The sequence below is a fragment of the Chiloscyllium plagiosum genome, chromosome 15 (genome assembly GCF_004010195.1).
Source record: "Chiloscyllium plagiosum isolate BGI_BamShark_2017 chromosome 15, ASM401019v2, whole genome shotgun sequence".
Lineage (NCBI taxonomy): Eukaryota > Metazoa > Chordata > Chondrichthyes > Orectolobiformes > Hemiscylliidae > Chiloscyllium > Chiloscyllium plagiosum.
The window spans coordinates 38,384,616-38,408,861 of NC_057724.1; the positions used below are offsets into that span (position 1 = coordinate 38,384,616).

General features: G+C 38.4%; 1 protein-coding gene across 1 annotated transcript in view; it reads left to right on the plus strand.

Moving 5' to 3' along the window:
- Positions 1–24,246, plus strand: part of frmpd3 (FERM and PDZ domain containing 3) — a 532,412-nt gene that overhangs the window by 312,293 nt on the left and 195,873 nt on the right. Inside the window, exon 5 of the mRNA XM_043705300.1 lies at positions 10,427–10,581. Coding sequence (XP_043561235.1) covers positions 10,427–10,581 — 155 coding nt within the window. The remainder of the gene's footprint in view (positions 1–10,426; positions 10,582–24,246) is intronic.

Genomic DNA, 24,246 nt, shown 5'->3' on the forward strand with positions numbered 1-24,246 from the left:
GAAAGAAGTACTGACTTGAATAAAAAAGACTGAACTCAACAGTATGTAATCATTCCACATTGATTGCAATGAATTATCATAATAAAATGGAGTGATGTGCTTGGCTTTTAATCAGTTAGAATCTGCCAAAAGATGCATTATGAGTGCTGCAGTATTTCACTGGGGAAAATGAAACTTAATTGAGAATTCCCAGTGGTGACTTCGCATTATTGTGCTTATTTCCACTGATTAAGCTTTTCCAACCTACAAGTACTCTGTAATTTTCAAGTTATTGTTGATGACTAAAAAAAATTAAATACACTTTTCAGAACTCAAGGCCAAAGAGGTTTTATTCCTCAGCTTTGACCCATTCCCAGTTGATAATGGCCTAGATCTTGTAGCCCACTGATCCTCAGAGGCAAGTTGTATTCCATAAGAGAAACACTGGGATCCTTCAGCTGTCTCAGTGCAATGACTGCAGGAATTGCCCACAAAGTTTAAACTTGGTTAGTTACTCAACTCAGAATTAAGGTTGAAGATTTTGGAGCTTCAAAGGGCTTTGATTCACTTACCTAGATAGTTACCTAGAAAAAGTTGAGAAAATTAAAACCAATTGAAACTTCTACGTAACTATACAATTGACCTCCCCCACCTCACTGGCTCCCCACTGGACCCTCTGACTCCTCACACATCTACCACTGTCCCAGTCCAAGTACTTACCCTGGTCAAACCACCATTACTAACCACTTAACTACACCCATTGACATCACTCAAATGGTTTACTGACTACTTGCCCTGACCTAACCCAATCATCCCATAGTTAGCTATCACCAACCCCCAATTTTGGCCCCTTTGCCCACTATTCATCCAAAGCCTGTTACTTTGCAACCCAACCCAACTCAAAAATATAACGCACTGAGCAGCTTACCCACTGACCACTGAACTAACTTCCCAATCTGGCACAACTATTCCCAACCTCCAAACTAACCCCATGATCCAGCATGACTTCCAACCCTCCCCTTGACCGCCCGAAACCCAAGCTAACTATCTGGCCTAGTCACTCCACTGACTAATCCCCCAACATGACTACCATCCCTCCCTCAATCCAACTCATTTACCCCAGACTTGACCATACCCCCCAATCAGATATGACTAGCCCCTGACTTACACTATTATCTCACCTACCTGCTACCGTATACTTTTACCTGCCCACCTGCCACTTTACCCACTTAACAACTACACCAACCTGTCACACAACCCCTCAACTAGCCACCTGTAAACCTATCTCCTTATAGTCTGTACAGACCTTTTGTCTGTAGCTTCTAATGGAGACTATGGTTTTATGAAGTGGAAATTATGCATGATAAATTTACTAGAATTATTTGAGAAGGGATAAGTATGATAGATAAAGGGAAAACAGTGGATGTAATATATTTGGATTTGAGAAGGCATTTGATAAGGTACACACATTAAGCTACTTAATAAGGTAAAAGCTTATGGTGTTGGATGTAGTATATTAACATGAATGGGGGATTGGCTAATTAATAAAAGACAGAGATTTGGGAGAAAAGGGACATTTTTAGGATGGCAATCTATACCTAGAAGAGTGCCACAGGGTTCAGAACTGGGGTCACAATTATTTTCAGTGTCTATTATTCACATGATGAGGAAATTGAATATAGTATCACTAAGTTTGCAGATGACACAACAATGGATGGGAATGCAAGTAGTGAGGTGAAACAAAGAGAGCACAGAGGGTTATACACAGATAAAACAAATGGGCAAAAACTTGGCAGATATAATGTGGGCAAACATGAGGTTATGCACTTTGGCAAGAAGCATAGAGGAACAGAATATTATTTAAATGGAGAAAGACTGCTGAAAGCTATAGAACCATCAATTGGGAGTCCTCATGCATCAATGACAGAATGTTAATGTCCACGCTCAACAGGCGGGCAACTGAAATGTTGGCCTTTATTCCAAAGCAAGTGGAATATGGAAGTTGGGAGGTTTTGGTTAAATCTCAACAAGGCAAGAGTCAGGCTACAGCTGTGAACAGTTTTAGGCACCTTATCGAAGAAAAGATCGACTAACTTTGGAAGTAGTCTAGAGAAGGTTCACTAGATTGATTCTGGGTATGGAGTTATTGTCTTATGAGTAACAAGTGCCTGTACTCATTGGAATTTAAGACAATGAGAGGTGAACCTATTGAAATATAAAAGATTCAGGGGTACTAACAGGGTAGATGCAGAGAGGTTGTTTCCTCTTGCAAGATATTCTTGGACTAGAGGGCATAATCTCAGAATAAGGGGTCACAACATGAGACAGAGATAAGGAGACATTTCTTTACTCAGAGGGCAGCAAATCTTTGCCACATAAGGCTGTCAAAGTCAGCTCATTAAATATAGTCAAAGCTGAGTAAGGGAAACAAGTATTATAGGGGAAAGCAGGAGTTGAGAACTCTTAGACCAGCCATGATCTCATTGAATTGCAGAGCAAATTCAATGGAATGAGAATGACCTACTGCTCCAGTGTCTCATGATTTTATGGGCATTTAAACTTTTCAGTTTACTAAAATAGAATTCAGATAGTGCCATAAAAAGAGAACACAACTTCTGCAAAGATTCTCTGCACAACTCCCTCTGAGGATCTGTGCACTTGGCGAACTTGGAAGCATCCTCCAACAGAAGATCAGCCAAAAAAGATTCAAAGTATTGGTCAGTCTATAACTTTCTGTCTGACTTGTGTCAGGATTGGGGTTTCCAACCTGGAATTAGAAGATTTGGTCCAAAGCTTTTAATACTTGGGATATAGCATCAGGACATAGCATCACACAATCAGGAAAAAATGAATCCTCAAAGCATTTAGATTTAGAAGGTACTGCTCACCACGATTGTGAGTTGTGATTAAACATGAAGTACCACATTATGGCTCAGATTTTGTGATCAAAATAATTGCAGGTTTTAATGGAGCTAGCCATTGCTGATCTGTAAATCATTAGCTTTGCAGAAATGGTAGGTAATGGTTAACATACTTGTAAGTTTCATTAAATTGCTGTACTAGCATTGTAATTTCCAGAGCTGTTACTTAATAGCAATAATATCTTTTCACCTGGACCATTACATATAATGTTGGTCCCCTTACCATAGAACCATAAGATATAGGAGCAGAATTAGGTCATTCAGTCCATCAAGTCCACTCCACCATTCGATCATGGCTGATATGTTTCTCCCCATAACCTTTGATCCCTTGACTGATCAAGAAACTATCCATCTCTGTCTTAAATACACCCAGTGACATGGCATTCACAGCCTTATGTGAGTTCCACAGATTAACTATTCTCTGGCTGAAAGAATTCCTCCTCATCTCAATTCTAAAGAGTCATGTCTTCATTCTGTGCCATCAGGTCCTAGTCTCTGCTATTAGTGGCAACATCTTCTGCATATCCACTTTATTTAGGTCTGTCAGTATTCTATAAGTTTCAAAAACCCCTCTGTCCCATCCTTCCATTGAGTACAGACCTAGATTCCTCACTCACTCTTCAAATGGACAAGCTCTTATTCTCCAGGATCATTCTGGTAAACTTCACTGGAGGAGGGATACAGTTGCATTAGAAGAAAGTCAGATGAGGTTCACTAGATTGATTCCAGAGATGAGCAGTTTGTCTTGTGAAGACAGCTTGAGCAGTTTAGGCCGATACTGTCTGGAGTTTAGAGGAATGAGAGGAGATCTAATTGAGGTACATAAGATGTTAGAAAAGATTGACAATGTAAATATAGGAAGGATGTTTCCTTTGGAGCAATCTAGAATGAGAGATCATAGCTTTAGGATAAGGGATAGCAGATTTAAATGGAGGTGAGAAAAAATTCCTTCTAGGAACATAGGAACAAGAGTAGGCCATTCAGCCCCTCTAGCCTGTTCTACCATTCAATGAGATCATTGCTGATCTGTTACCTAACACCATATACCTGCCTTTGGTCCATATCCCTTCATATCTTTGCTGAACAAAAATTAATCTCTCTTAGAATTAACAACTGATCCAGCATCCACCGTGGAACAGAGTTCCGAACATCTATCACCCTTTTGTATCAAAATTCTTCTCTCAAAAAGTTGTGAATCTGTAGAATTAGGGCAGCATGATGGCTCAGTGGTTAACCCTGCTGCCTCACAGTGCCAGGGACCTGGGTTCCATTCCAGCCTCAGGCGACTATCTGTGTGGAGTTTGCACATTCTCCTCATGTCTGCATGGGTTTCTTCCTGGTGCTCTGGTTTCCTCCAACAGTCCAAAGACGTGAAGGTCAGGTGAATTGGCCATGCTAAATTGCTCATAGTTCAGGGATTGTGTAGGCTAGGTGCATTAGTCAGGGGAAATGTGGAATAATAGGGTAGGGGAATGGGACTGAGTAGGATACTGTTTGGAGAATCGATGTGGACTTTTTGGGCCAAATGGCCTGTTTCTACAGTGTAGGGATCCTATGAATTCAATACCCCAGAGTGAGGTGGATACTGAATTATTGAATACATTTAAGGAGGAAATAAACAGATTAGTAATGAGTTGGAGGTTGTAGAGGGTGGACAGGAAAGTGGACTTGAGGCCAAGATGAGATCAACCATGTTCATATTAACAATGGAACAGGCTTGAGGGGCTGAATTGCCTACTCCTGCTCCTAGTTCGTGTTCTTAATACAAAGGTTTGTGTCCCTGCAAAATGCCAATCAATCTCTCCAGGCGAGAGCATTTTATTTTAATAAATTACAGTTTTATACTGAAAGGTATAAATTGGTATTAACAATTCTTTAAAAATTAGAATTTAGAATGTTTTTGTGCTTGAACTTTGTTTCTTTTACTCTAGCAATTCAATTTTCATTCCATTAATTCTTTTTCTGTATCTGAATTAATAATAATTTGCTTACTTCATTGTCCCTTCCTCAACCTCTAAATTTCATTAAATAAGGAGAAATATGGTTGGGTTCTATCATTTCCTCAGCTGTCATGTTGCACAACCCTTGCCATGCCATTATCAAATTTTTCTTTCACAGTTTGCAGGACATAAAATACTGCAAGCATGTAGTGCACTGCAGATTCTGCACTCCAGAACAATCTGCGCTAATTTGATGAAAAAGATTATTACTTATGTTACACTTTCCCTGCAACTCCAATGACCAGGTTGCCTCTCACAATGTCTGTGTAAGAATGTTTCTAAATTCCCATGCTGATAATTGTAGTTTGCATAATGTTCTAACAATAAATTTCCAAAACACACTCTTGTAGCAGTCATAGAAGAAGATAAATATAATAATCCTTATAGATTATCATTTCCTATACACTGCCTCTAATTTGTTAATTTGAAAAGAATTTAACTCTGCATCAGTAACTTAGTACAACCAATGGCATACTTCACTAGTCTGGTCATTAATACAGTCTTCATGAAGAGTGAATACAAAGTGCAACAGACCTTTATTTTTTTTTCCCAGAAACAATCAGCCTAACTTTTCTACAATGAGCTACTCCACTGAATGATGTAAATTTTTAAATAAAGGAAGAAAGTTCCTAGAATTCAATTTGCATTTTCATTGAAAAGGATTAAAAATCACACAGTACCAGATTAGTGGGCGGCACGGTGGCACAGTGGTTAGCACTGCTGCCTCACAGCGCCAGAGACCCGGGTTCAATTCCCGCCTCAGGCGACTGACTGTGTGGAGTTTGCACGTTCTCCCTGTGTCTGCGTGGGTTTCCTCCGGGTGCTCCGGTTTCATCCCACAGTCCAAAGATGTGCAGGTTAGGTGAATTGGCCATGCTAAATTGCCCGTAGTGTTAGGTAAGGAGTAAATGTAGGGGTATAGATGGGTTGCGCTTCGGCGGGTCGGTGTGGACTTGTTGGGCCGAAGGGCCTGTTTCCACACTGTGTAATGTAATCTAATAATCTAATAAAAGCTTATAGTCAAACAGGTTTATTTGGTTTATTTATATTTGGTTGTGGAATAGGAGCAGCACTCCGAAAGCTAGTGCTTCCAAATACATTTGTTGGATTATTTTTGGTGTTGTGTTATTTTTAACTTGTACACCCCAGTCCAACACCGGCATCTCCAAATAACTGAAAATGATCTCTGATATCAGAGAATCAATGATATTCAAGTGTATAGCATTTTTTCTTGACTTTTGAAATTTTATATGCCAATTTTCTGGCCAGAATTTTAATTTATTGATAACTGTGGCTCAGTAGTTAGCACTGTTGCCTCACACCACCAGGGACCCGGGTTTGATTCCAGCCTTAGGCAACTGTCTGTGTGGAGTTTGCACATTCTCCCCGCGTCTGCATGGGTTTCCTCCGGGTGCTCCAGTTTCCTCTGACAATCCAAAGATGTGCAGGTTAGGTGGATTGGCCATGCTCAATTGTCCATAGTGTTAGGTGCATTAGTCAGAGGTAAATGTAGAAGAATGGTCTGAGTGGATTACTCTTCGGACGGTCGATGTGGACTTGTTAGGCCAAATGGCCTGTTTCCATATTGTTGGGAATCTAATCTTAATGTTTTATGAGTGCAGTGATTAATGTACACTCTACTTCTAAATTAACAGAAGTACATGGACCACATTGATTTAAAATCTGACTGTGGTGAGTTTAATACCTAAAAAATGAATCCAGCATTTTGAAAACATTTATACCAGTCAGTATTAATTTAAAATTATGATGTGAAGTGCACATTGGTCATGATATTCATGATTTAAATCATGTACATGAGGCTTAACTAATTTCTAATTTGTGCAAAAATATGGGTAGATGAACTGGGGTAGATGGGTAGTGTCAAAGGGGTATACTTCCTCAAAAATATTAGGTGTCGGGAGAATTCCATGTTGCAGATGCAGTCTATGAATTGGAGAACGAGCAAATGCCATTTTATCTGGGATGCCCATCACTTTTTACATGTAATTGTACACTCAACCTGGATGTCATCAGTTCTTTCAATCAAGGCCCTAGTCAGGTAGCAAGTACTAGCAGTGGTTGCAATTGCAAGCGTCTTAAAGAGTATGGAATTTGAGAATTTACAAAATAAATAGAAATACTCTTGAAGGAAGGAATAATCGTTATGATCTGAAATTGTTTAAACTAACTGCACTTTAAACATTTTTTTTTAAAGCTATAGCTGGCACTGAGAGCATTAAAAAAAAGTTGGTTGATTTATTTGATTGACAGGCCATCCGGTCCACATTTTAAAAAGTAGCAACCGGTCATGCAGTATCAATAGTGTTCTTTGTTGGCATTTCCCGAAAGGCTATTATGAATACTTGGCTGGAGTTTAAAAGCAATCTGAGTTCAGTTTGATCACCATTTTAAAGGCTCCATGAATTAATTTGCTGTCTGATGTAATCTCTGAATAAAAGTTTGTTTTCCTAATGGATAACAATACTTGCCTGCCAGGACCGATACAAGACAGTTTGGTCATTCTTTGAAGGTGGAAGAAGACCATTTTAAACCGACATATTATACTATGGATAGTGCCCAGCTGCTATAGCTGTTCCAACAAACAGTATAGCTACATACTATGCATCCAGTTTAAATAATTTTTACCAATTAGATACGCCTTTGACTTTGTTATTGCAGAATACAGGCAAGTGTCTGTGTTGCATCCTGGACTGGTCTACGTAGTACTCTCTTATTCTTAGTCTTCATTCAAAAATCAAAAGTGAAGGCAGGGTTTCCATTCAGTAACAAATATACAAAAAAAAGTCAGGCTGAACAACTAAGTGAAGGCAGCAAATAAACAAAATAAATAGCAAGAAATTTCACACATAGTGTTAAATTGCTACTATAACTTTATTGTAGAATTCTTAAAATCCATTTCCATTACTTGTAAGCTTAACAGTTCTGCATGTTTCTGAGTAGGTAAATGACTTGAAATAATATGAACATTGGAAAATGCATGTATATCTGAATGGTCATCAGTTCCTAATGTTACAATAATTAGCCACAACTAGTGGGAATTCATATCTTCAAAACAATACCCAGTTGGAAAATTGGAACCAGCACTAATCATAATCACTCATCTTTCTGAAAGGTACATCCATACTCAGGTATGACAATTGGAAAAATCTACTCTAAGGAATCAAAATTGAGCAAAATTCAGAAAATGCAGGAACTAAAAAATAGGCAGTTTCTTATGTGACAAAGCTGCTCTTTTAACAAAGTTGTACTGTCCTTGATTTTTTTCAGAGAGGTCATAAAAGACACAGACTCCAAAAAATCTCAGTTGGAATGTTTTAGGGCCAGCTTGGTGATACCTAACAGATACTGCCTCAGGCAAAAGACTTCTAAGTTTAAAAAACAACACTTGTACAATGAAAAGGGAGTGGCCAGTTCTCCCAGCTCAGCTTTTCTCTGGTTTGGTTTAGTTTTAGCACAGTGAGGTTGTGATAGCTGCTGGATCCAAAGAAGCAGGTCCATGCTGATCTCTCTCTGACTTCTCTTCTGTAAGACCCTGTGTTTGATTTTTCCTTTTTGTGCCAAGGGGTATTTATGGGAATTGGTGCAAGTATTCCGAAGAGCATCATTAAGTTGAGATGATCTGTTGGGTTTTCGGATAGGGTTAAGTTATTCACTAGTCTATTCTATTTTGTTTGTGGTTCATTTGGTAATCATATAAATAAATTCTGTTTTGGTTTGACAAGCAGCATCAGTCCTGGGATATTTGTGTTACACCTGTTTAAAACAATTAGCAAAGTTAGGGTCTGGGCCACTTTCTTGAAATGTTTTGAGGGGATCTGGTCTGGTCCATAACACCTACGCCAATTGATTTAAATCTGTGCTGTTTATTTACAAACACATCATAAACCCAGAGTTGCAATTAAATACAAATTTAGTAATTTCCTTCTGATTGTCTAGTTGAATGTTTATCTTGAATCTACGAAATGGAAGCTCTCTGTGTTACAATAGTGGTATATATGGGCTACCAATTTTCAACTTACATCACCTGGTTGTCATAACTGACAACTTGCATGGTCTAAAATCGCTTTCAAAAAGGACAACATAACCTAAAATGACCTGACCATAGTTTGAAGCAAGTTCAAGACTCCCATGTGGAATAAACAAAAAACAGCTGCATTGAAATCAGTCAGCATCAAGAAATTTACATCTCCCATTTTAATTTTCATTTGAATGATAATTTCACATATTTGGAGCTGAAAAGTTTAGTTTGCCGTTAATTAGTTTGGATCAGCAGTGAGGTCAGACTTGGGAATATACACTTCATACATACATACTTCAGTTGCTGTTTTCATCAGCTGAGCAGAAAGAAGGAAAAATGAATTAGTACTGACAAGAGCTGGAACATTCTCTCTCTCTCTCTTTCTCCCTCTCTCGTGCCCACTGTGTTTCCTCTCTCTCCCTCTCCCTCCTTACCTGTTTCTGTCACATCAACTCAAAACCAGCATTCAGTGAAAAAGCAAATTTCATTGAAAGTTCAAAGATATCTACAAACTTCACCATTGCTGAGGATACTAGTCGATAATTAATTAATGGCCTCAGGCAACACTTCAAGAATTATAAGAAATCTAAATAGAAGCAAAGTACAGCAGATGCTGAAAATTTGCCAGCACCGTCGAAACAGCAATCACTTCCATTTAGAACAAGGGCCACCGATGTATGGGAACTACTACCTGCAAGTTCTGCTTCAAGCCACTCACTAATCTGACTTGGAAATATATCGCCATTCTTTCAACGTTGCAAGTCAAAATCCTAGAATTCCCTCCCTAAGCACATTGTGGGTCAACCTTACAGGACAGAGGCTGCAGCAATTCAGGAAGGAAACTGACCACCATATTTTCAAGGGCAACCAAGGATGGCCAATAAATGCTGGCTCAGCCAGCAAAAGCTCAGTCCCACAAGTGAATAAGAAAAATCTGGAATAAGAATTGAAATGCTGGAGAAACTCAAAAGGTCTGGCAGCATATGAACAGATTAAAATAGAGTTAAAAGTTCAAGTTTAAAATTACTCTTCTTCAGAACTCAGGATGTTTAAGCTATGTAATCTTAATTTTTCCTGTCTATACCAGACACTGTCTCCCTTTTAAATGTATTGCCTGTACTTACCTGTGTTTGATGGCACATTTTCATTGCCTGTTCTCAGGCTAATTAAGCAATACAATTATTTTTTTCTTTCTCTGCAGAAAACTTTGTAATTTGCTCCTTAATTTTCATAGAAATTAAAGCATGACAACCAAATGTCAAAAAAGAAAAGGAAATAATTGTTGCAATGGAATGAAAGAGGGTTGAACAGAGGGGACCTGAATTACCCTTCTCAAATGGACATAGCAAAATATTCAATCTGCAAAGAAATCTAAAACAAATAATAGTGAGATTCTTTGAAAGGGAAGCAATTATTACAGCCGCCAACTATTTTGAAACATAAATAGTGACAAAAAGCACTATTATCCTTTAACCTTTCCTTTGCAGTCATGTGATGCAAGCCGTATCCCTCAATGACATGGAATGTGACCACTTAGCTGCCTTAGCCACTCGACAAGTAAAGATTAAACGAGACCCTGTCTATGGATTTGGATTTATCGCTGGTGGTGAAAAACCTGTGATAGTGCGAGCTGTGTCACCAGGTGAGGCATTAAAACTTTTTTGTGCTTTTTATGTCAATTGCTTGATCAATCTTTATCTGGCCTACATCCTTAGCTAATAATGAAGATTTACTTGTTCCTCTCCTTATTGCATTAAACCATATTAATGCCTTCAAATTATTCTTATACGGTATTCATCATATTTGACAGGTTTCCCGCTTCTTCTCCCAAAAGTGTTGATTCATGATTCAGTGTGATTACATAATCAATAGCTGCTCTCATGTGCTCCATTCATTTGGCAAAAGGTCATGAGTCAATTCAGTGAATGTTAGCGTGATTGTCTTTCAAGGGAAAACCACTGCCAAGCACCAACTTGTCCTCCTCATCATTAATAGGAATTCTGACTTCTTTCATACTTTCACTAATATTTCCATCAATGGATTTAAGTTAACATGGTTTGAGATATTTTGCAGGGTATAATAGAATTTTATCAAATTTGGAAAATATGATTTACTTGAAAAGGCAACATTCCTGTGAGTCGCTAAAAAAATTGTTCCTTGATACTCGTAGAAAGATTACTCAGATGTGAAATTAAATAATGGAGCTCAAATGCTGAGTCTTTATATTTGAATGTTCATGTACTACGCTCAGTAACTTCCATCAATTTCTTTCCAACCCTGCTGACCTAATGTAATGACTCCTTGCTGAAATGCAGTGCCATAGCTGGCTTATTCCAGTTATAATGTATAACTACTGAGTTGTGAACTTTGGCAGTGAATGCTGACAGGCCATTTCATCACTAAGTCCATTACAGTAGTGTGCAACCCTTATATCACAAGCATCCACACTTGTGAAATTGCAACAGGAGTCATTGAGAGTAACAGTGTGTTATTGGACTTGTAATTCAGATGCTTGCATAAAGGACTTAATTATATGAGTTTAAATATGGCCATAGTAATGTCAATTTAAATTCAATTAATTAATAAAATCTGGAATAAGAATGGCAATCATGAAATTACAGCGTTGTTGTATAAATACAACTGGTTAACTAACATTGTTAAGTGAAGAAAATCAGCCTCATATATGACTCCAACTCCACAACAATATGATTGACCCTAAACTTCACTCAGAAAGGGCCTGACAAACCATTTTGTGGTATTCAAAAGGACAGCTCAATTTCTATATAAGGTAAGATTTTTTTAAGAAAAGAGGAGAAGTAGCCCCTGCAGCCTTTCAATACTGTTCATGACTGGTCTTTTATTTCAAAATACTTTTCCTGGCCAAGGATCTAGAACAGAGATACCATCTCACAATAGGAGGTAGGCTATTTAGGACTAAAATGATGAATAGTCTCTTCATTCAGAGGGTAGTGAATCTTTGGGATTCACTGTCCCTAAGAATGGGAGGCTTAGCTGTTGAGTTTGACTGGAATTGATCAATTTCTACATATTAAAAACATCCCTTGATTTTAGTCCTAAATGGATTCTGGATTAGTGGTGCTGGAATGGCCTATCTCTTATTCTGAGATGGTATCTCTGTTCTAGATCCCTGGCCAGGGATTCCTGCACCTTCTCTGTTGATTCATGTCAGAATGGATATTAGAACTAAACCAGTTCTCATTCTTCCAAACTCCAGGGGAATAAAGTCCCTGTTTACTTAACCTTTCCACTTAGGACAGTCCCTTCATCCTAGGAAATGGTGAATGCTTGTTCCATTCTTTTTATTGCAAATATACCTTTGCTTAAGTAAGGAAACCAAAGCTGGACATAATGCTCCAAGTGTGGTCTTGGCAAGCTCTAGTTAAATAAAACATCTTTATTCCAAAAGGCTATTAGAAAGAAACAGCGAATGTTCGCTCAGTGATGCCTACATCCTATGAATGGAATAAAAAATAGAATTGCGTGCAGGGTTTACTCTTTTCCAGCCCAAGTACACATAGGTATCTTAATTCTAGTTAAGGCTGCAATCAACTAAATTAAGCCTGAGATAACGATGGTTCAATTAAGCACTGGATAAATAGATTTAGGATATTGGGAAAGCTCTGGGTGGTCTGGGTGGTCATTTTCAAGTAGCTTTGGAAAAACAGAAGAACAAAAATTAGCGATGCTTTCTTTGAAAATTATCAGTGCGTTTCCCCAATGAATTCACTTATTAATTATACTCACTAATCTGGAACAGGGCCATATAGGCAAGGACAGATCCGAGATTTGATTCTATGTCCCTGCTGTGATGACAGCTTTCAGCCAAGGAAGTAATTAGCCTATGTAATTGCCTCAGTGTCCCTAAACAGGTAGGGGGTACATTCACCCAGCAGTCTTTCTGCTGCTATCCAGTGACTTCATGCTGAAATATCTGTGTGATTAAATGCAGGATTTGGTTTAGATTTGTTGAGAAATGTTTTCTCTCAGAGAATTGTGTGACTTTGAAACTCTCTGCCTCCGAAGAGGTGGCCTCATTGACTATTATTCAAGAGAATGTGGATTGTTAAGCGAAAGAATGAAAGGTTATTGGTAGTAGATGAAGGTACGGAATTCAAAACACTGAAGTATCCAACATGGTCTTTTTGAATGGCCTGTTTCAGCTCCTAATTCACATGTTTCTATAATCACTGAGGTTCACATGAAAGTTGGACTTGTGATTTCTGATAATAAATCTTAATTAGTTTCTTTCCTTGCAGTCACTCCTTAACGCATACTATCCTTACGTAATATAAAAAAATCAAAAAGTATCAGTTTAGGTCTCCAATAAATTCTTGGTTATAAAATCCTATTGCAACCAGATCAGACAGTTTAAAGCATCACCAAGGAAATATTTTCAACAAAAAATGAAACGTACAAATTTTGTTCTTCTAATATAAGAATACAAAATGCTATAGAAACAAGGGGTGATGATGTTCCAGCGGTATTGTTGCTGGAATAGTAATCCCGTGACCCAGGTATTGTTCTGGTATCTAGAATTCAAATCATTCCACAGCACATAGCAGAATTTGAATTCAATAAAATTCTGGAATTTAACTAGAAGTCTAGTGATAACAAAGAAACTATGGTTGATTGTCAAGAAAACCCATCTAGTTCACTAATGTCCTTCAGGGGCTGCCATCTCTGGCCGACATGTGACTTCAGATTCAAAGAAATGTGGTTGCCTCTGAAATGGGGCAATAAAAAGCATAAGTTAAGAATGAAACAACGTGGATGGCCTGGAATCAATTAAGGCAAACCCAGTCCTGTTGACCCGACCAAAACATCTAAACAAACATCTCAGGGCTTCTACTAAAATTGAGAGATCTGTCTCTCAGATCAGTGAATCAACAGGCTGACATAGTCATACTCTCAGAATTGTACCTTAACCACAATATCTTACACTTCATCCTCCCTGGTATGTCCTGTTCCGCTTGCAACAGTGGTCACACAATGGTATGCAAGCAAGAGACAGTGCTCAGGGAGTCCTCAACATTGACTCTGGCCCCCATGAAATTTTAGGGGCATCAGGTCAAACATGGACAAGGAAACATCCTGTTGCTCACCACTTAGTACACCTTCCCCTCCTAATGAATCAAAACTCCTCAGTTTTTAACACCAATTAGAAGAAATACTAAGGGTGGCAAGAGCACAGAATATAGTCTTAGTGATGGACTTCAATGTCTGATAGTGAGAGTAACTCAGCAACACCACTTCGAATTAAGCTGGTTGAGTCCTAAAGGACATAGCTACTAGACTGGGCCTACAGCAGGTGAAGAGGAAACCAATAAGAGAACAAAACAATTGGCCTTCATCAGTCAGAGATATTGAGCATAGACGTTGGGAAATTATGTTGCAGTTATACAGGATGTTGGTGAGGCTGCACTTGGAGTATTGTGTTCAGTTTTGGTCACCTTGTTATAGGAAGGATATTATTAAACTGGAAAAAGTGCAGAAGAAATTCACAAGGATTTTTCTGGACTCAGTGTTCTGAGTTATATGGAGAAGTTGGACAAGTTAGGACTTTTTTCTTTAAAGCGTAAGAGACTGAGTGGGGATCTTGTAGAGATGTATAAGATCATGAGAGGCATGCATAGGGTGAATGCACTCAGTCTTTTTCCCAGGATTGGGAAATCAAGGACTAGAGGGCATTGGTCTAAGGATAGTGGGGAAAGAATAAAAGGGAACCTGAGGGGCAACTTTATACACAGAGGGTGTAATTCATATGGAATGAGCTGCCAGCAGAAGAAGTTGAGGGGAGTACATTAACAACATTTAAAAGGCATTTGGACAAATACATGGATGGGAAAGGTTTTGAAGGATAGTGAAGGGAAATGAGGTTAATGTGGACGGACATTTTGGTAGTCATGGACTGGTTTTGGCCTCTTCATGCGGTCGGACTCTATGACTCTATATTTGATCTCATTCTCATCAATCTGCCGCAGATGCATAGTATTGGTATGACTGTAACTACTGCACAATCCTTGTGGAGACAAACTGTGATCTTCATATTGAGAATAGCCTTCCTCATGTTGTGTGACACTATCCCTATGTTAAATGGGATAGACTTAGAACAGATCTAACGGCTCAAGAATGTGCAATATATGAGGTCATGGGTCATCAACAACAGCAGAATTTGCTCTAACACAATTTGCAAACTTATGGTCCGGTTTATCCCTGCTTTATCATTACCATTAAGCAAGGGGATCAACCCTGGTCCAAAGCTCAGGTGGGCATGCCAGAAGCAACTCACTAAAAGAGGATGTTCCACAAATATCCCCAACTTCAATGATTAGGAAGCCCAGCACATCAGCGTAAATGATGAGGCTGAAGCATTTTAACAATCTTCAGTTAGAAGTGCCACATGGATGATCCATCTTGGCCTTCTCTGAAGGTTCCCAGCCTGAGAGATACCAGTCTTCAGATAATTCTATTCACTCCATGTATTATCAGGAAGCAGTTGTTGGTACTGGATACCACAAAGACTATGTGCATTACATTTCAGCAATAGAACTAAAGGTATGTTTTCCAACATCCCACACCCCGAGCAAAACATTTTTCAGTACAGCTATATTACAGGCACCCAGCTTACAATGTGGAAGATAGCCCAGATTTGTCCTATATACAAAAAAGCAGGACAAATCTTACCCAGCCAATTACTGCCCCATCAGTCTATTCTCGATCATCAGTAAAGTGATGGAGATGTCATCAACAGTGCTATCAAGTAACACCTGCTCAGCCATGCCCAGTTTGGATTCTGATAGGGCCATTCAGTTCCTGACCTCATCATAACCTTGGTTCAAACATGAACAAACAGCTAAATTCCTGAGGTGAGGCAAGAGTGACAGCTTTTGATATCAAGGCTGTATTTGGATGAGTGTGTATCAAGGAGCCCAAACTACACCAGAATCAATGGGAACCCGGGGGCAAACTCTCCACTACTTTGAGTCATATGTAGCATAAATAAAGAAGGTTATAGTTGATAGCGGTCAGTTACTTCTGGTCCAGAACATCACTGCAGGAGGTCCTCAGGGTAGTGCCCTAGGCCTGTACATTTTCAGCCACATTATCAATGAACTTCCCTCTATCATAAGGTCAAACGTGGGGACCTCAGCTGATGACTGCAAATGTTCAGCACCATTTGTGACACCTTAGATATTGAAGCAGCCTGTGTCCAATTACAGCAATCTGGGCAATGTCAAAATTTGGAGAAAGTGAGGACTGCAGATGCTGGGGATCAGAGCTTAAAAATGTGTTGCTGGAAAAGCTTATGCTTTTTCCCTGAAGAAGGGCTTATGCCCGAAACGTCGATTCTCCTTCTCCTTTGATGCTGCCTGACCTGCTGCACTTTTCCAGCAACACATTTTTAAGCTATAATGTCAAAATTTGGGCTGACAAGAGGCAAGTAAGCTTTACACCTTACAAGTTTCAGGCAATGACCATCTACAAAGAACAAAGAACAGTACAACACAGGACCAAATGCTTCAGCCCACCAAGACTACATCCACACATGACACCATTCTGATCTAAAAGCCTTAGACTCTATACAATCTGTTTTCCTCTATTCTCTGCCTATTATGTATATGTCAAGATGCCTCTTAAACTTCGCTATTGTATCCACCTCCATTTCCTGCTCTGGCAGCACATTCCAGGTACCTACCACTCTCTGTGTAAAAAAAACTTGCCTCTCACATCTCTTTTAAACTTTCCCCCTTTTACTTTAAACTTACGTTTCCTATTAATTGACATTTCTACACTGGGAAAAAAAAATACACTGACTATCTATTCTCTCCATGCCTTTCATAATTTTGTAAACTTCTATCAGGCTTTGATCATCCTTCAACAATCAAGTGAAGAGGAGCCAAGTTAGTCAAAGCCCTCCTCACTGCTAATACCCTCCAAACTAGGTAATATCCTTGTAAACTGTTTCTATATCTTCTCCAAAGCCACCATATCTTTCTGGTAGTCTGGCAACTGAATGTAATATTCCAAATGTGGTCTAACTAAGGTTCTATACAGTTGCTACAATTATAAGAATGATATAGCAGCAGCAAATCTGTGTGCTGCCGACTTCAAGCAAGACTAGCCCAGATTTGGTTAGGAGTCACAAGACACGCATAGACATGCACATGCACACAAAATTATTGGTGCTGTTCTATGGTGAATGGCTATTTTGATAAATTCTCAACGCTTTAAGATATTTTGGAAGGGGACAGGAGAGAGAATTAGCAAGAAGATAAAAGTATACGTTTACCTTGGGATTGATAAATTGAAAAACTGCAGGTCATATCAAACAAAAGTAGCTGGGCAAAAGTGAGAAGACTGCTGGTTTTTATAATCTGTTGATACATTGGAGATAGGCAATAAACCACAGATTTTCTTGTATTAAATAGGAACAGTATTTACAGGCATTTATTGTAATCTGGCAGTATGGACAATGTTTTTACTTCTGTTGGTCAAATACACGTAGCCATCATTAATTCTCCAAAACAACCTGCATCACATTTCTTCATGGTTAGTATGATGTTGGACTATATAAGAAAAAGTTAACTATATATTTCTTATAGTCCAAAAATTGTAGGTCATTTTTCAAAGGATTAAAGAACCTTGGGTAGATTGCAAATATGGAGAAAGTGAGGACTGCAGATGCTGGAGATCAGAGCTGAAAATGTGTTGCTGGAAAAGCGCAGCAGGTCAGGCAGCATCCAAGGAGCAGGAGAATCGACATTTCGTGCATGAACCCTTCTTCAGGAATGAGGAAAGTGTGCCAAGCAGGCTAAGATAAAAGGTAGGGAGGAGGGACTACTCCCTCTAGTCCCTCCTCCCTACCTTTTATCTTAGCCTGCTTGGCACACTTTCCTCATTCCTGAAGAAGGGCTCATGCCTGAAACGTCGATTCTCCTGCTCCTTAGATTGCAAATATGCCATTGAAGTATAAAAATAGTTTTGCAAATCAGCACCGATTATAGAAAATGAATGATTGATAGTTGCTGTTGGAAATAAACATTGGCAATCTTTTCAGTGGAAATATAGATTGTGTAGTTGCTGATCTGTAAATTAGCTTCAGACTCAAGCAGCAGCTTGAAATTGTACCCAGCATTTCTTTGCAAAAAATGTTTATCAGGTATTAACTTGAACTATGTAGCTTGTTTTGTTAATAATCAGCTTGTTTAGTCGCAAGTTAGAATGAGTACAATAATGTGATGTTCTATCTTTGGATCTGTGATAATGTGTAATGAAGTAGGTTTAATAAATGATCTCAAAGTAAAAGATTCACTAGGAAACCGGTGACCATAATATGACACAACTTGGCATTCATTTTGAGAGTTTAAGAATTGAGTCAGAAACAACTGTGTTAAACTCAAATAATAACCGACGAATTAGGTCAGAGTTAGTTGGAGTGGACCAGGTTCAGCAGATAAGATGGTTGAGGAACAATGATAGATGGTTAAGAAAATAGTTCATGACTCACAATAAGATATATCTCAGGTCAGAAAGATTCTTGGAATGGGATAAACTAACCCTGCTAACCAAGGAAGTTCAAGCTAGTGTTAAATTAAAAGAAAAAACATAAATTGTGGCATTAATTTGTGGTAAACCAGAAGATTGGGAAGGTTTTAAAGAACAGAAACGATGACCAAAAAAAGGAAAAAGTAATATATGAGGATAACCTTGCAAGTAACATTAAAAACAGACTACCAGAGCTCCTTTAACTATATATAAAGGGAAGAAAAAACAGGCCAAAGTGAACATAGGCACCTTAAATAATAAAGTTAGTGAAATAATAATGGGAAACAAAGAAGTTAAATCAATACTTTGCATCCGATTTCAAGTGAGAAGACATTAATTCCATTCCAAAAATACTAAATAATCAAGGGAGAAAAGGAGGAGAGGAAATAATTATGATTACTATCACTTGAGATAAAGTAGTAGGGACTCTAATGGTGCTAAAAGCCAATATATCCATGCACCAAATGGATTACATCCTAGGATATTAACGGACGTAGCTACAGAGATAATAGATACACTTGTAGCAATCTTCCAAGAACCCTTGGATTGTGGAAAATTCACACAGAATTGGAAAACTGCCAATGTAACACTTTTATTCAAAAAAAGAGAGACAAAGGCAGGCAACTATATGCCAGTTAGTTTAACATCTAATACAGTGAAAATGTTGGAATCTACTATAAAGGATGTAATAGCAGAGCATTTAGAAATACATAATATAATCAAATAGAGGAAGCATGACCACATAAAAAAGCAATTTCACTTTACAAATTTATTAGGATTCTTTGAAAATATAATAAGCAACAGAAAGGGAAACCCAGTAGATGCAATATGTTTAGATTTCCAGAAAGCTTTCAATAAAATAGCACATATAAGACTACTTAATAAGATAAGAGCCCATGATGTTGGCGATTATATATTAGCACGGATAGTGGATTGGCTGACTAATAGAAAACAGAGAGTTGGGATAAGGGGGCACTTTCAGATGGCAACCTATAACTTGTGGAATGCCAAGGGATCAGTGCTGTGGTGACAATTATTTACAAAATATATTAATGACTTGGATGAAGGAACGTACTATCACTAAGTTTGCAAATAACAAAATAATAGGTTTGTAGGCAATTAATATGGGTCGAAGAATGTGGTGCTGGAGGAGCACAGCCAGTCAGGCAGCCAAGGAGCAGGAGAGTCAACATTTTGAGGATAAGCTCTTCATGAGAGGGTAGCCCAAGGGAGCTGCGAGATAAATGGGAGGGGGCGGGACGGGATGGAAGGTAGCTGGGAATGCGATAGGTAGATGAAGGTGGAAGAGTGTGGTGCTGGAAAAGCACAGCCAGTCAGGCAGCATCCGAGGACAGGAGAGTCGATGTTTTGAGCATAAGCTCTTCATCAGTGGGTGGCCCAAGGGGGCTGAGAGACAAATGCAATTAATGTGGATGACGCAAAGAATCTGCAGAGGATTAAAGACAGGTTAAGCGAATGGGTAAAAATTTGCAAGAAGTGGGAAAATAAGAGGTTTTGAACTTTGGTTGGAAGAAAAGTGGAGCTAAATATTATTTAAATTTAGAAAAACTGCAGGAAGCTCCAATACACAGCGATTTAGGAGTCCTTGTGTATAAATGTCATAAAGCTAGTATAAATGTCATAAAGTTAGTACACATGTCAAATAAATAATACAAAAGGCAAATGGAATGTTGGCCTTTATTTCAAAGAATGTGGAAGTGCCAGTGTTGGACTGGGGTGGACATAGTCAGAAGCCACACAACACCAGATTATGGTCCAATGTGTATTTGAAATCACAAGCTTTCTGAGCATTGCTGTGTCGTCAGGTGAAGTGTGATTTCAGGTAATTTCAAATAAACCTGTCGGACTATAACCCGACGTTGCGTGGTTTTGATCTTTATTTCAAAGGAAATGGAGCCTAAAAGTAGGTCAATTTTGCAAAAACTATACAAGGCAAAAACTAGATCACACCTGGAATACTCTGTACAGTTTTAGTCCCCTTATCTAATGATAAATATGCTGGCATTGGAGGCAGTCAGAAAAGGTTCATTAAGTTAATCCCATATATGGAATGATTTTCTTAAAAGGAGAGCTCAAGCAGGTTGGGCCAGTACTCATTGCAGTTCAGAAGAATGAGAGACAATCTTCTTAAATTATATATAAGTCTCTTCGGAAACTTAACAGGATAGAAATTGAGGTTGGTTCCCCTCGTGGGTAAGACTAGGACCAGACAGCACAACCTCAAAGTCATAGGTTGCCCAGTTAGGACAAAGATGAGGAAGAACTTTTAAAATTAATCTAAAATGCCTTTTACTGCAGGAAAGTACTTACCTCTAATATAAAGGCTGTCACTAAATCACATGTATGAATATTAATTTAATGTAGAAAGAAGTTTATTGACCCAGTGAACCTATTATAAATTCTATTTCATAGAATTCTGTTAGCTCTTTTTTGTCTAAAAGTAGAACTCCCATTCATTTACCTTGTACTAAACCAGTCTTCAGCCAAATTGTGAAGAATTCTAATGGGCCAAACTATTTTTCATTCATTCCCATTATTTACTGTCCCAGTGGTCTACATTCCCTCTGGTTTGCTGGTATTATATTGAATGTTAATAGACCAGGGTATTGATGCTGTGATGTTCACAGCAAGCATTCAAGGCATTCAGCTTCCCAAGCTTCATTCCTTGTCAACATCATTCCTCATTTGGAGCACTCAATTGCAGTATCAGTCCTCAAATGTCTTGCAACTTAATTCCAGTAGGTCAAACCATTTATTATTCTCTTTTTTTCACTGAATCTCAATATACTTTATTATCAAACTTTTCAATGTTGTTATGTTTAAAGTAATTTAAGTAGCCTTTTGTAACAAGATAGCAGCCTTGGCTTAGTGGCAGCACATTCGCTTTTGAGTTGGATGATTGTCAGTTTACACTCTACTCTTTGGACCTGAATAAGCACATGATCTAGGTTGACCACAACACTGCATTATTGAAGAAATGTGTATTTCAAAAAAAAGGCCCTCTCAGATGGATAAACAAAATCTCATGGCACTGTACAAAGAAGAGTTGCAAAGTGTCCTAACCAAGACTTATCTCACCAACAATACCACCAGAAATCCTCACCTGGTCATTATCTCATTGCTGTTCATGAAATTTAACATAAATTGGCAACCACATATTCTTTATTACAACCATGACAACACGTCAAAATAAATGTCCTGAGACCATGAATTCTTCCGTATGCTCTTTGTTTTCTTCATCCTTCACATTTAGTAGTATTCTTTGCACGAGGACATCATTTTCCATAAAGCTAAATATTCCAGAATTCAAATGTTCAATATCACTTTCAGTGTTATTCTTGATGAAGCAAATCATATCCCAAATATGATATGCTCAAAATAGAAATTTATCTATTTGATGTCCCACCTTTCCTGTGAGTTCATGTGGATCTCTCCATTCAGATTTCCACTGCTTTCACAGACTAAGTAGTCACAACTGGGATTCTCTGTGATTGAAGTGGACTATCCCTCTTCATCCTCCCTTATCCTCTTGAGCCCTTTACACAGCCAACCAGATTCATAGAGTAATTACTTTTGACAGCAAGGCAGCAAGTGGACAAGTTTAACATCAAGGAGCCTTGTAAAATCAAAATCCACGTGAGGCAGAGAAAAAATGTTTCCATTATTTAGAGCTGTACCCAGCACAAAGGAAAATAGTTAAGGCTGTTGCAGGCCAATCAATTCAACACCAGAACCCTGATGCATGAGCGCTTCAGTCCTCTTCAGTAACCCAATCATTATCAGCTGGGAGAAATTCCTAGCTACATTCCCCTCAGCCCCACTCCCTCCCATTTATCTCTCAGCCCCCTTGGACCACCCCATATTCCTGATGAAGAGTTTATGCTGAAAAGATCGACTCTCCTGCTCCTTGAATGCTGTCTAACTGGCTGTGCTTTTCTAGCACCACACCTTTTGACAACAACCACCATCAGCTGCTTAATCAATAACCTTACCACGATCATCAGAAAAGGGGATATTTGCTGACTATTTGAGTACTTAGTTCCACAAGTAATTCCTCAGATAATGAAGCAGTCTATGCTTGCATATTGCAAGACAAGGACAATGTTCTATTTTGAAAAGAAAACTTTCTACTAACACAAATACCAACAACGACCACCTTGAACAACAGAGAATCTCTATACCTCCCCTTGATGTTCAATAGCATTACCATAATTGAATCCCTTACCATCATTATCATGGGGGTCTTAACATTGGCCAGAGACTTACATAAATATCGTGGCTTCAAATGCAGGCCAAATGGTTGGAATTCTGTGGCTGGTGACTGACCTCATGACTTCTTAAAGCCTGCCTACCATCTACAAGGCACAAATAAAAAGTACAATGGTATAATCACCATTTCTCTGGCCGAGTGAAGCTGTGAGAACACTTCAGGATCTCTACAACATTTGGTAATAGCAATCTGCTTAATAGTCACACCTCCACCACCTCAGAATTTCACTTCCTACATCACCAGTGTGGTGTGGCTCTAGTATGTATCATTTAGAAAATGCACTGCAGCAATTGCCCAGGTTTCAAGTCAGCACCTTCCAAATCAACGATCTTTACCACCAAGAAGAACATGGGATAAATTGTATAGTCTAATGTAGTTGTCCCATGATTCTACTCAGTTGAAATCAGATATATATTCCAATCTCCCAGTTAACATTGTATGCATAATGTCTCACATTCAAATTAATAATCCACATTATCAATATAACCAACCCATGCCATGTGATCAGTACGTTTATGTTGAATAGATGAACATAACACAAGTTAAATATCATCATGATTCCTTCACTGTCAGTGGGATCAAAATTCTAGAACTCTCTCCCCAGCAGCATAATGGATTGCAACATTCAAAATGGCAGACCCCCACCACTTTCTCCAGGACTATTAAGAATGAGCAACACATACAACCCAAAAACACATAAACAAAAAAATTCCTGCCTTAACCACTTCATCATTCAACCTTCCTTTCTTCTTAAAGGTTTTCTTTAATATTCACCTCCAGGTATCTCCTTCTTGGGTTCAATGACAATTTATTTTTGATTACATGCCTGTGAAATGCCGTGGGATGTTTTTCTGTTTAAGTTGTTATATAAACTGAAGTTGCAGATGTCCATGTTTGACTTCACATTTATTGATTGATAACAGTCGAGCACATACAAAGTCAAGTTTAATGCTGTGGGCTATATTACCATATACTCATCTATGTTAGTAAAAGATTGGTACAAACATAAAGGATCTTCCTGGCTTTATACTCTTTGCAGTTTTTTTTAGCTTGAATAAAAATAAATCAAATATACTAAGAATCTTATTTCATTAAATCACAGTCTAACATTTATATAAATATTCAGGCATAAGAAATAAAATCAGGATTAAGCCGATAGTCCATGTAAGCTGACCTGATTATGACCTAAGTTTCTCTATCCTGCCCGCTCCTCATAACCTTTGGCTCCTTTGTAAGTGAAGGAAATGTCTACTTTAGTCTCAAATGTATTCATGACCAGGGTTTCAGGTTGGTGAAATCCAAAGTTAACAAGCCTTCAAAGTTAACAAACTTTCTCATCTCTATCTTTAATGGAAAATTTTCGAACTTTACTCCTAGTTCTAGAATCACCCATGAGGGGAGACATGTTCTGATCATCTATCCTGTCTGACACTCTAATAATCTTATGGG